The 14,033-nt window shown below is 34.4% G+C and overlaps 2 protein-coding genes across 3 annotated transcripts; one reads left to right on the forward strand and one right to left on the reverse strand.

Annotated features, from left to right (window-relative positions):
• Positions 1-2,323: 2,323 nt before the first annotated feature.
• LOC106334807 (MYB-like transcription factor ETC3) lies at positions 2,324-3,023 on the forward strand. 2 transcript variants are annotated; one of them, XM_013773181.1, is made up of 3 exons: positions 2,324-2,494; positions 2,614-2,701; positions 2,824-3,023. In XM_013773181.1, the coding sequence occupies exons 1-3, from the start codon at positions 2,431-2,433 to the stop codon at positions 2,900-2,902; spliced, it is 231 nt and encodes a 76-aa protein (XP_013628635.1). In that variant the 5' UTR covers positions 2,324-2,430; the 3' UTR covers positions 2,903-3,023. The 2 variants fall into 2 exon arrangements, with proteins under 2 accessions (XP_013628635.1, XP_013628636.1); XM_013773182.1 differs by having other exon boundaries at positions 2,617-2,701.
• Positions 3,024-8,682: 5,659 nt separating this feature from the next.
• Positions 8,683-10,597, reverse strand: LOC106328425 (UDP-glycosyltransferase 72B1-like). Its single transcript, XM_013766862.1, has one exon. It carries the CDS (start codon positions 10,480-10,482, stop codon positions 9,046-9,048), a length of 1,437 nt encoding a protein of 478 aa, XP_013622316.1. The 5' UTR covers positions 10,483-10,597; the 3' UTR covers positions 8,683-9,045.
• Between the last annotated feature and the right edge of the window lie 3,436 nt (positions 10,598-14,033).

The raw sequence follows: 14,033 nt of genomic DNA on the forward strand, positions 1-14,033 counted from the left end.
CTTTAACCATCTTCTAGAAAATGTTTCTCTCTGCCTCTCCAGTTTCTCAAACCGGCGTCCCGCCGTCCGTCACTCAACCTTCGAGTCTCTCCGTCTTGGTCGTAGTAGTCAGAGCATAGCCTTGGCTTCCTCCGCTTCTGGGATTCCCTGAAATTCAAGAAAGACAAGGAGTTTGTGGGAATCACGGTTCTCTTCCTTGATGAAAAGGTAAGTTAATCTTCGATCTATCACACTTATTTAACATAATTATTTTAATTGATTTTCTAATTCTTTGTTGAATAATATTATTTGCAGATTCCGTGATTTATGAGTTTACTCCCGTCAGACGTGCTAATCATTACATGCCATATTTGAAAGAAGGTTCCATTGTGAAAGTCGATCATTTTGAGGTTGCTAGGTGCTCAAGCATGTACACGATAACTGATCATTCATTCCTCATTCGTTTAATCTCACTAATCATTATTGATGAAGTCATCACAGGTGCTCCTGAGATCAATCTCCAGTCAAGATTAGAATGTTCGACAATTGCCAAGTGATTGCGAACACAAACCTAGAAACTGGTAAACATAGCATATTTGGCAGCTCCAAGCAAGATTACAATCAGGCAAATTCAAGTGGAATGACATACCAACAACTGAAACTGGTAATTAGTCAACAACTTATCCCATATTTTCCTTATTCCTAAAAAATACACTATGTTTCTGATCTATTTTTTCATCTACGCAATTTTAGCCTCTGTTATGGATAGCTCTCTCCCAAGGATTGCATTGACTATGGTTTCTGGGAAGAAAAAGATCTTGCTCCTGAAAAAAAGACTGTGACAACCCTGTTGTAAGATTTTAGTTTGTGCAGAACAAAAAACTTTGATTTCTTTTCTATTTAGTATAGTGATAGTTGTTGACAATCATTAGTCATTTGCCAATATGTTTTTTATGTGGCATTTCAGAACTAATTTCTCCATTCCAAGCGGAACAGCAGATGGAAGCTAATTTTTCTGGAAGCTCCTCGAATTCAAGACAAATCAGAAGATAGATGTTGGTGGGAGGTTGATCAAGGGAATACTTCAGAAGTAAGACAGCCTAGTCAGACTTTATCTTTTGTACAACCTGAGCAAAGAGTGGAACCCACAAAACACGAGAGAAGAAAAAAAACACGAAATTAACATATTCAGACCTTCTCTCTTGCATGTCTAACATCTGGAGCCGACGAAACTCAACACCCACGGCAGACGAAGCTGATGCAAGTAAACCTCTCATCAATCATGCTTAAAATCAATCTACGTTTTTCAATCTCACAAACTAAGAAACAATTTTACCTACATGAATCGGGAAATTAGTGCTCACATTCCCAACATAAAGAAAAATAGGAGTTGAAGTCCTAACAGTTTTCTCAGTATCAGACTAAACCACATATTCAATGCCTAACTATTTTGAAACCCTAACATTTTAAAGTCATGCTTTTAAAAAAAAATTATATTTGACCATATTTCAGACTTTTTTTGTCAACCCCAAATCATCTAAAGCAAAGTCCAGAAAAAAATATATAAAAATAAGAATTTTCTAAGTATGTAATTCTAAAAATAAGTTTTTTAAAAATATATTACAATTCTATTTTTTTTTTCTAAAAACAATTGGTGAAATAAGAGGAAAATTTTATTTTATTGTTATTTAAATTGTTAAATTTTTAAATCCAAATTTATTATTTTTTTCATGCACTATTTGATTTATATACAAACAACTACCTAAGTAAACACTAACAAGTTCCATCACCTTCAACTTTGAACATATAAGATATAAAAATATCAACATATGACTTCGTCATTCATTCTTATATCAGACTCATCAAACTATGTAATTTCCAAAGTCACATCCATCACATTATAGACAAAAAAACAAACAAGCAATAAAATCCCGTAAACAAAACTATACAATGCACCTATAATGTAGCCGACTCCGCGCGTGCGCGGAGTCTATGCACCTAGTTGATTATAAAAGTTAATCAAACTTATGCAATATTCACACGATTAACTCACTATAAAATGGAGGAGTATTATTGTTATTCTTAGATAATTAACTGCAGGAAGGTATTCAGTTTTTCAACTTGAATATGTTCCAGAGAATCACAATCAGGTAAATGAAGTCAGGGGTACATACGATTTTACTTTTCGGAAGATGCTAACAATGATTATTTAATCAATGAAAATCAGCTTAGTAAATTTAGACTCCTTTACATACACCGACTGACCGACCAAACTCGTTGGTTACTTTGTTCGTTTCCTATAAATAGAAAGAATGGTTGGTTGCTCTCTCTGAAAAAAGACCATTCTCTCTCTAATATCTCTCAGTTATTTCATCTTATTTCTTTTTTTCTTTGGTAAGAATTTCTTCTTATTCTTCTCATATACCCATAACGTTAAAACTGTGCCATCTCATGGATAAGCATCTTAGGACGAAGCAAACCAAGACCAACCCTATTCTTACTTCTTCATCTGAAGGTAAGCTCATGAAAACATCATTTTAACCTTTTTTTTAAACATCGTTTTAACTTCCAAGTTTACAAACAAAAATATTTTTTTATAGTTTGAAACATATGATTGATTATGACATGAAACAGAAGTGAGTAGTCTTGAGTGGCAAGCTGTGAACATGAATCAAGAAGAAGAGGATTTGGTCCGTAGAATGCATAAGCTTGTCGGTGACAGGTTTGATCCCTTTAAATTAACTAATTAGTTATAACTTATTAACGGCTACAATTTTGACCTAATTATTTTATTAAACATGAAAATAGGTTAATTTGTTTTTCTCACTATATTTGCTGATATAGGTGGGAGTTGATAGCTGGGAGGATCCCAGGAAGAACGGCAGCAGAAATTGAGAGGTTTTGGGTCATGAAGTATAATTGAATGTGTTACAAAATAAAAGTATAATTGAATTCTCTGAAGTTTCACTGATTGTCTCTTAATTTTACTTGCCAACTTTGTAATAATGAAGTTTTCTTAAAATAAACCATTTAAATTTTTGGCCTTCCTAAGAGAAGAATGAAACATACTTGGGCTTCTTCCAGTAAATAAGGCCGACGAGTGTAATATGTAGGCCGGCCCAATCATTTACTTTTCTACATTTCTCAAGTCATGACAAAGTTGATACAACAAATATGAATCCGTCAAAGGGAAGTGATTGTATATATGGATTTCAACACAGACTAACACGTTGGAAAGTGGCAAATAAAAAATAGGAAAAACGTTGGAAAGTGGCAAATAAAAAATAAGAAAAATTTGGAGAAATACTTTTACAAGATTTTATTTTAAAAACTATATCATCATATAAGTTTTTGGAGAACTACACTTATTCATAAGTCAAATTACCCAAATATCCAATTGAAATGTTAATAATTATTTTAGCATCTAATTTTTTTTTTAATAAACACAATTAACTTTAGAATTATATGCATTTAAAAGAGAATTTTTTTTTATAACGTCGATTTATTGATTTAACTTGAATGTAAATGATCATTATGGAGTAATACACTTAAGTACTGCGGTACATAATAATGAAAAGAAAATGCAACACCATTTTCAATTTGTTTTGCCAACAAATCTGCAACTTTATTTGCACTTCTTCTTGTCCATTGGAACTTAACATCCTGAAACTTTGCCGCCCACCATTGAATCTCTCTTCTCCAATTATAATATGCAAAGTGAAGTCTCTTCTTGTTAATGATATCTATCGCCTTCTCACGATCACTTTCTATAATAACCTTTTTATAACCCAAACTCCAGCAGTGTTGTAAAGCCATCAGTATAGCTTGTAGTTCACTTTCCAAAGCATCATTATTCACCCTCCCCCTCGCTTGAGCCGAACCTTTATAAGAACCATTAGCGTCCCTTATAACCCAACCAGCCGAGCTTTGATTTAGTAGTGGATTATAAGCTCCATCTGTATTACACTTAACCCACCCAATCATAGGTCTCTTCCAATGTAGACACTCAGGCAATTGATGACTCTGTCTCCGTATTGTATGAATCTCTTCAATCTTACTATCCAGTTGTTTCCATTCTTTTGCATCCTCTCGTGCATATCTCAATAATCTTCTCCTGTGAATTTCCTTTTGCTGGAATATTAACATGTTTCTACTCTTCCATAATCTCCATAGCAACCAGAAGGGCAAATCCTGCATGTGTGACGATCAAGTTGATAAGGAGCATTGCAAGCATGCATCAATCTTCTCTTCTAGTGTTGAACTCGGGTTGTTGATAATGAGATTAGAGATTCCAGGTGTTCTCCATATCCTTTTCGCATAAGGGCATTCAAAGAAAATGTGATCCTCCGTTTCTACTGCAGAGCAACATCTTCGACACTGATCATTTTGAGTTATGTGACGTCTCTTCAGGTTATTAGCAGTCGCTAAGCTTCTAGACAGAAGCCTCCACAGGAAATGTTTTAGCTTAGCAGGAGTTTTTGTTTTCCAAACCTTGTGTTTCAAAACTGCAGGTCCATGAGTTGGAGTTGTAGGTATGTTGGACGGTAAGTGCGTACCTAGCCAATATCTTGATTTCACTGTGTAAATACCATCTTCATTATAGTGCCAACCCAATAAGTCTTGTCGTGCCACTGAACTTATCTTTAGAGCTAGAATCTTATCCACATCCTCATCAATGATCACTTCCGCAGTTTTTGTTCATTCCATTGATCTCAAGTAGTGTTGAAATATTCTTTCATATTTTCCTCCAACTGATACACTCCACGGGCTCTTGGTGGTCTAGGTGGGTGATCCGGTATCCATGGATCTGTCCACATATTAACCAGAGTTCCATCACCAATAATGTAACGCATTCCTTTACTAATAAGATCACGCCCATGTAGAATCGACTTCCAAACATCATCAGAAGCTTTCTTTTTTAGCTTTGCATTCAGAATGTCCTCCTCGGGAAAATATCTCGCTTTCAGAATACGAGCCATCAGACAGTGAGGATGTTGCATAATTCTCCATACTTGTTTGCTTAGCAGAGCTTGATTAAAAATTTCCAAATCTTTAAAACCTAGACCTCCTTGTCTTTTTGGCACACTTACTCTATCCCAAGAATACCAATGCAAGCCTTTTTATCACCAGCTCCCCACCAAAATTTAGCTAAGACTGCATTGATCTCAGCACATACCTCTTTTGGTAACGGGAATATATTCATTGAGAAGATTGACATCGCCACTGCAATAGCTTTCAATAGAACCTCCTTTCCACCCGTAGATAAGTACCTCTGTTTCTAGCTTTGTGTAACACATTTAACCTTATCTATAATATAGGCAAACATCTCACTTTTCTTGCTTCCCACTTGTTCTGGCAGTCCCAAGTACTTACCAATTCCTCCTTCATTAAATATTCCTAGCAAACACCTCATTTTTGTCTTAACCGTGGGGTTAACCTTAGTTCCAAAAGTAATCGAAGATTTGGAGAGATTGATTTCTTGGCCTGAAACTGCTTCATAGATGCTAAATATAGTCTTGAGCTTCTTTGCCGCCTTCTCATTAGCCAAGGAAAAGAATGAAGAATCATCCGCAAACAACAAATGATTGACCGTTGGTGCATTGTTTGATATTTTCACTCCTAATAGTGATCTATCCAGCATTGCTCTTGTCATCAAATGTGATAGCACCTCTGCACACAGTATAAACAGATAAGGGGACAGAGGATCCCCTTGTCTCAGTCCACGAGCTGGCGTGATAAGACCCTCCGGAGATCCATTCACTAGCACCGAATATTTAACTGCAGTGACACAACTCATTATCCATCGAATCCATTGGCCATCAAAACCCATAACCTTCATAGTCTCAGCTAAGAAATTCCACTCCAGTCTATCATATGCTTTAGTAATATCTGTCTTAACTGCCATGTAAGAAGAAGCATGTCTTTTCCTAGCTTTAAGACTGTGGAATACCTTATGAGCTATCACAATGTTGTCTGAAATCATTCTTCCCGGGATGAAAGCATTTTGATTCTTTGAGATGATATTACTCATATGTTCCTTGAGCCGGTTGACTAAGACTTTAGTAATAATCTTATATGAGACGTTACAAAGCGCTATAGGTCTAAACTTTTTCATACCAGTGGGAGGATATACCTTTGGTAGCAGGCATATATTAGTATGACTGAGCTGATGATCCATCTCTCCTGTCTCAAAGAAACCCGTAATCTCCTTCATCACATCTTCTTTAATTTCTTCCCAATAACTGTGATAGAAAACCGCAGTAAATCCGTCAGGTCCTGAAGTCTTATGTGCACCAATATCCATTACAGCTCTATAGACTTCTTCCTCAGTCACCATTCTAGTAAGATCATGATTCATATTTGGAGTAACTCGTCTCTGAAAGTCGTGAAACACCTTCTCATACATTTTTAAACTCGTTCCTTGCCAAACAAAATGATAGGTGTGACCACGTGGAATCACAAGTTGTAGAGAAACAACACAAACTTTTGCGCAATAATTCTTGGCTCTTTTGGCTTTTCATTGATTTATATAGAAGCAAATACAAGAGGAAGGTGGAGACATCTTCTCCATGCGAGTACAATAAAACATCTATAAATTAATACTTCATAAATTAATAAATTCTATAAATTAATAAATTTCGCTAGTCCTAATTTGGACCGGTTCAAAATTTGATATAAAATGATAAAATAATATTTTTTAGAACATTCGATGTAGATATATGATCCCACTAAAATTATAAATTAATTATTTATATGTATACATATTTTATATAAGTAAGAACCTTTTATTATATTGTTTGTTTTATATTCACAACGAAATTATCTTTAGTAATATTATATCTAAAATCACATTTAACTTCTATGCAATATAGATTATATACACAATATAATATAAATGTCAATTTTTTAAGAAAATAACAATTAATGTGTATACAATAAAATAAAATATTTTCTTATTTTAAATAAATATATCTTAAAATAAGAAATTTAAATCAAAAAACTTTTGTAAATTAATAAATTAATAAAATTTCAAAGTTTCAACGTTATTAATTTATAGAGGTTCTAGTGTACGTGTACCTGAAAATGGAAAAGTGGAGAAGGTTGGTTCCTTAACATAAGGAAGGCACATTCTCATTATTTGTCTGAAACAAAACTTAAATAAATGAAAAGAACAGAAGGTCGGTTCTGTTATGGTTCATACTTTCGGTTTGAGAAGATTGTCCCGGTTAACTTCCTTCGGTTGGTATATGTGACTCGTCACAAAATGCTCTCCAGTTTTTTTTTCAAGTGAATTCACCGTACTTGTTCTGATTGAAAGATTTTTTTTGTCCAGAGAGGAAATATAAGAAGGAAATGGTGCATTGATGTATATTTTCTCCTTTTACAATGTATTCTTTACACTATTTTTCTTCTTTGACTAGAAAACAATGAGTCTAGAGAAGAGATGATATTTTTTGAACTTTGTGAATCTAGAGCACGTAAGAACTCTTGCGGTTATAATTTCTTAACATACTTTTTCACTGTTCTTAAAAAATGTGTATGATTCAAGTTCAACCCGTTCATCCTTCAATGCCGTAAGGATACCAAGAATCAATACCATGAAAAACGTTTATTTACCACAAACACAGATAATAATCTTTTTAAAGTTTAATTTTAGTTATATACTTTCTGAATTTATACAATGATTATAAAAGTTACTAATTAAAAAAAAGATAAAAACGTCTTATTACATATAATAAAGTCCAATTTTCAAAAAATAAAGAGTGTATTTCTCAAATTTCAAATCACAAATAAGATATTTTCAAATTATCTCTAAAAAATAATCCACATATTGTCAAATACCCACACACTTATTTTCTTTTTCATCCATTATTGATTTTCGTCATTTACACTAAAACATTTTAAATCAATACGGAAACAAAGGGTACAAATCAAATCGATAACTGAATGATGAATGATGAGATTAAAACAAGTGTTCACAACTGAACAAATGATTGATTCCCAGTGGTAAAAGGGTTTTAGCTAGAACTTCCGCCATGGATTCGATTTCCCGTGGCCACCCATAAACATCAAAAAAAATCTGGATTTCTATAGATTTTTTGGTGATTAATCACTAACGTTATCCAAAAAAAAAAATGATGAGATTGAAACAATTGTTCACAACTGAACAAACAGTAATTTAATAAGCTACATTATTCATTTCTTACTATATTTTGTACTGTATTTAAAGAACCACTTCGAACCATTTGGCACAAATCACGATTACGCTGGTGAACCAAAAGTTTTTAGTTATCACTTAACCACACTCTTCAAATTTCAATCTAAACGCCGATGAAAAATTCAAAACTCCCACAAATTTTATAAATGATTGTTTTTCTCAAATACTACCCAGTAGTCCATTCAAAATATTAAGTTTCTTCATAGAGATTAATAGAATATTTTTTATAATCAAAATATTATTAATTATTTACAAATAAAATATGTTATAAAATCCAAATGTCCAAAAATAATAAATAAAAAAATTTACATAAAAAATTAAAACATAACCTAATTTGAAATATATTTTTTTTCTCTAAAACATCAACTACTTTGAAAAGAAATGAGTATTAAGAGAGCAACATCTTCTTTAAGTGAGCCTTAATTGCACCATTCTAAAACATAATCATCAATAAACTGAGACCCAATATCAATTTTCAAATCAAGTTACAAAAAAAAAAATATCAATTTTCAAATATAAGTTGATGACACAAAAGAAGCAAATAAAAGCATTACATTCATAGTTACTTCATACACAAACACAATTGCACATATCACATCGTTTGATTGTACAAATAATTGTATGAGACACATACACGCATATTTTTTTTTTTTTTTTTTTTTGATAATCCAGGTATCCGGACCTTAGTCCGACTATCCCACCTCGTCCAACCGGAACTGGCAGGTCCTGGCGGCCAAACGAAAACCATGTTAAATCCGCTGTGGCCGGGGCTCGAACTCGTGATGGCGGACACCTCAGCCGAGGTTCTTATACCACCAGACCACGAGGCCCGGTTCATACACGCATATTCAGTGCTTGCCATTTTGCTCTAACCCTTTTTGGTGGTCTTTCCACTTCAATGCCACAAGACTAAGTGCCTTTGTAGAAGACCCATCATCACTCAGCACCCTACTAGCTTCTTCCTTCATTTCCTTCATCTTATTCCTCACACCTTTACCTTCTTCACCTTCCATTAATCCCTTAACCACTCTAGCTACCTCTTCTCTTCTCACCATCCCTTCATCCCCCGCATGAGCCCTAAGCGCAACATGAATATCTTCGGCCAACAAAACCGCGTTCATCTTCTGCTCAGCGTACAATGGCCAAGCAATAAGTGGAACACCGCTTACTATACTTTCCAGAGTCGAGTTCCATCCACAATGACTCAAAAACCCTCCGGTAGACGGATGAGCTAAAATCTGGGCTTGTGGAGCCCATGAAGGGATCATAAAGCCTCTATCTTTAGTCCGTTCCAAGAAACCATGCGGCAAAAATGTCAGTGGGTCGGCTTCGCTATGCGATCTAAAAAACGAAGCATCTGCGGTTTGACTTGGGCTCCGTATGACCCAAAGAAACCGTTGCTTGCTGTCTTCAAGACCAAGAGCAAGCTCATTGAGCTGCTCAAGCGTTAGTACACCACCACTCCCAAATGAAACATACAAAACCGAACCAAGCGGTTGTTTGTCCAACCACTTCAGACATTCAGACTCTTCGGTCCCGTTACTACCCTCTTGCTTAACCAACGGTCCAATTGGATAAACCGGTGGTTTGTCAAGACCTGGTTCTTGCAAGGCCTTTAAAGCATTTGGCTCTAGATCGAGAAAGGTATTAACAAGAATCCCTTCGGCTTCTTTGTACCTCTTGGCATTGTGGAGAAGACATTTGTACACGTCATGTTTCCGATCTCTAGCCGGGTCAGGAGCATCTTTTCCAGCGAACGGTACACATCCAGGGAGCTGAACCGGTTCGGTTAACTCACTAAACTCACACGACATCGTTTCGTCAAGTTTAGGAAGATGGAGAAAGAACGACAAGACGTTGGCCGTTGATGGGAAGAAAATGTACGGCGACACGTGGAACTCCACGGCGACGTCAAAAGCATCCGTACCGAACAGGTCGACGCAGAGCACCGTCGGCAAACGACCTTCCGCCGAGAACGAGTCAAAGACTCGCCGGAGCTCCGGGTTCGAACGACTCACGGTGAGGGATATACGAGTTTCGATGCGAGTGGTGGGTGGAAGGTCGGTGAGGTCGGCGGGAGGGAGAAAGACGGAGGAGATGGACGACGGGAGAGAGTTTAGTACAGTTCTTTGAGATTTTGACGGTGGACCTTCGCCGATGACGAGAAAGGTTACGGAGAAGGCGTGGTAGTGAACGAGTTGTTTAGCGAACTGGGCGAGTGGGATGAGGTGACCCATTCCAGGACTCGGAAGGATGGCGACGTGAGGTGCTTTTGATTCCTCCATTGATGCAAACTTTTTATTTTCTTTTGAAAGTTTGTGATTGCTTAACGTTTTTCTTTTTTTTTTTTGTAAATGTTGAGGTATTGTGTGGTGACTTTATATAGAGAGTTCGTGTGTATCATATTAACAGGGTGACATTATATTTTGTAGTATAGTATATATATTTATTGATTTATTTAGCGTTTGTTAAATGTTAGTCCATTTTGTTTTAGCCATGATCTACTATAAACTATTCATGAACCGAGAGTACAACTGGATTAGTAATTTGTGGAGGAAAATTATATAGAATGATTTATTTACGTAAATTCCAAAAATAACTACTATTTAAATAGAATAAAATAAATTATATTTTAATGATTTACGTGGAATATAAAAGAAGATAGAAAATAGTTTTTAACATTCATGATTAAAGAGTACCATGAATGAGATGGAATGGAATAACTTCCATTATTCTATTCTTTTGCATTCCTTTTTCTTAATTCTTTTCATTCATGAGGCCATCAGCATCGGTAAGAAACTCTCCCAATTCTCTTAAAACATAGTTTAGCTTGTTAAAGGTATCATCCACTTAAAAGTTAACAGTTGTGTTATTTGGTTTCTTATAAGAAACGCACGTCTCTCCAAGACCAATCGATCCTTCACCTACTTCCTCTAATTTTCACCGTTTCTTATTTCTAACTATTATTTTAACGTGAGAGACGTGACGAGAGACGAGTCGCTGCGCGTACCCTCCAGTATATTCCTGTAATTTTTCATACATATTTATTTTCTTGGCATATGTATAAAATACACTTTTAGTTATGAGAATTTTTCATAATGTAGGTAAAAATATTGCAAAGTGATATATTTTAAAATGGGGTGATTTTATACGCGACTCAAATTCATAATGATGTAACATTATATCTTCAATTATTGGAGCGGGGCATCCTTTTGTGATTGTAGGTACAAATATGTGAGCGTGTCAAATGTCTTGGGCTCACGTGTGAGATGTGATGACATGCAAACGTAATGCTGTTGCAGTGATTTCCTTCGCTCCATTTTAACACTTCGTCAAATATTTATGGGACATCATGGCGACGATAAAAAGGCATACAATCATTCACCAATAGATTAGACTTTAGCATATGTTTGAGTGAAAAAGGTAATAATCTCAGAGCCCATAATAGACAAAAAGCGAGTGGTGTCCCGCAAGATATCGATACATCAACTTTTTCTGACATCAACTTTAAAAAATGTTAAGGCTTTTTAATAGTTTGATCAAATTTCTCAAAACCTTATTGTGAGAATCTATTAACATTAGTTAAAGCAAATCCAAAAAAAAATTGAACGTTCTTCTGCTCCTACCTCTTCCAAATTAATGCAACAGTTTGTGCCATGCATACACTTATTACGTAACCCTTAATTTGAGGCTCTTCTATATACAGCTTAGCTTATGTTGTAATTAAGAAATAAGAAATATGGAACATGGTGGTGAAACCCTTCTTCCTCTTACTCGGCATGTGTGGTGGAATTAAAAGGAGAACATGCCATGCAAACCTCTCGGGTGCTTATAAGTCAACTCAGCAATTTGGAAGGAATCACATGTTAACATAATTACATTGTCTTACCTTGATGAACTTGAAAAGTAGCTCTAAAGCCACAAATACAAATTTCCGAGGAGACACAAGATTATAATTCACTCTTTTTAGGAAAAATATTTCTCTTTCCTAAATTTATTTTCTCTGCCTTCTCTCCTCTTCGCCACCTAGGGTTTTCGGGTTCCAAATCTCCGGTGGTCACCTCCGCTCTTACGCGACCGCCGGGGCTCTGCTCGTCTGTCTTTGTTGTTGTCGAACCAGTCATCTCCCCTAGAGAGTCAGGTTAGGAGACAGTAATTTTTGAATCTGCTTTTTAAATGACGGCATCGTCGCGTGGAGATTTTCTCTCGTGCCGTCGGAGGCTGTGTCTGTCTGATTTCTCGGTAGGTCCGTGCTTTGATTCTTCGGATCCGTTTGTGTCGGGTTGAGTTGATAGAAGCTGCAAGAGCCGTAGCTTCTAAGTTTGAGGGCGCTTATCTCTCAGTAGCTTGTGATAACCGACTTCTTCTTCTTTGACTATTTGGTTTCGCTTGGTCTCAGCCTGATTCGCTGCTTAGCTAGTTATTAGGCTAGTTACTCCGCTAAGGTTCCTTTCGTTGTCGCTTTCGTTCTAATTATTTAGTTTCAATTTTGCATTCCGCTACTAGTTTTTTTGTAATTTCTGGCACAATTTGAAAACTTGGTATAATATTTAACATTTTACCAAAAAAAAAAATCATTCTTTTTAACGGTTTAAAAGAGGTGGAGTGAACATTTGTTTCTGCTTTATGAACAAATTAAGATGAATATCATTGCTAATTGCCAGGCTAAAATTATAATCACATAAAGAAGATGGACTGGACATAGCTAGGTTGATTGGAAACTTAGGAGTTAACAATCTCGTATTCTATTTTTCTTAAAATAAATGCTAATGTAAGTTTAAATCTACATACAGGTATAGAAATTTTGTCCACCCACGTTTCACAATTTATATAACTAAATATTATTTCTGAAATTCTACATTTTAAAACTAAAATAAAATTATAAATTATAGAACATAAGCTTATTTACTTATTTTTAATTTTTAAAATATTTTTGTTAACAAGTAAAGAATCACTGTTTTAAAATTTTGGTAGTTTTCTTCATTACAAACAAGATTCAAAAACTAGTTGTTAAAGAAAAAATCAAAATTTTATTTTATATCTGCGATATAAGTTATTTGAAACATTTAAATACAGTTATTAATAAATAATTTGCTACTAAAGTTACTAGTAAAATATTTTAAGGGTGGTAAAAATATAGATACCAAAATATTAATGAATATAAAATAAATGAATTTATTTTTGAAATAATTAAAATTTAGGGTTAAAGCTATAAATTTTATAAGTATGAATTAAGCTTTTCAAAGGACCATGAATTAAGATTTTGAAAACGTTTGGATAAAGATATGTGAATTGTTCGAATATATCGAGATATAAAATATTAGGAAATTTTATTTATTCAAATTTTAGGAAAAAGTAGAGATTATTTTTTTTGAGGGAAAACTATTTTTTTAGAGCAAAAAAAATAGTAACTATGTCCCTTTAGACTAATCTATATTTTGTCCTATAATACCCTTTAATATTTATGAAAATAATTTTAATAAATAGTTTTACAAACAAAAAAAATTTGGAAAAATAGTAACATTTGTTAAAATACCTAAATGAACTTAATGATATTTTTTCCAGTTATAAAAAGTTAAAATTATAAATTTCAGATTATGTTCTAAAAAAAGTAGAAATTACATTCTACGAAGTAGAAAACGAAATCTACTTTTTTCATTGAATCTACAATGTTTAGAATACGTGATCTACGTAAATATGAGTATTCTAAAAATATTTAGAATACACATTCCGCGCTTAACCTACCATTCTAAAATTCTTAGAAATCAAAATCTACACATTAATCTAGTTCTAAAACATGTAGAAACCGACTTCTACAGATTTACTATAAATCTAA

The sequence above is a fragment of the Brassica oleracea genome, chromosome C3, assembly GCF_000695525.1.
Source record: "Brassica oleracea var. oleracea cultivar TO1000 chromosome C3, BOL, whole genome shotgun sequence".
In the NCBI taxonomy this organism is placed as follows: domain Eukaryota; kingdom Viridiplantae; phylum Streptophyta; class Magnoliopsida; order Brassicales; family Brassicaceae; genus Brassica; species Brassica oleracea.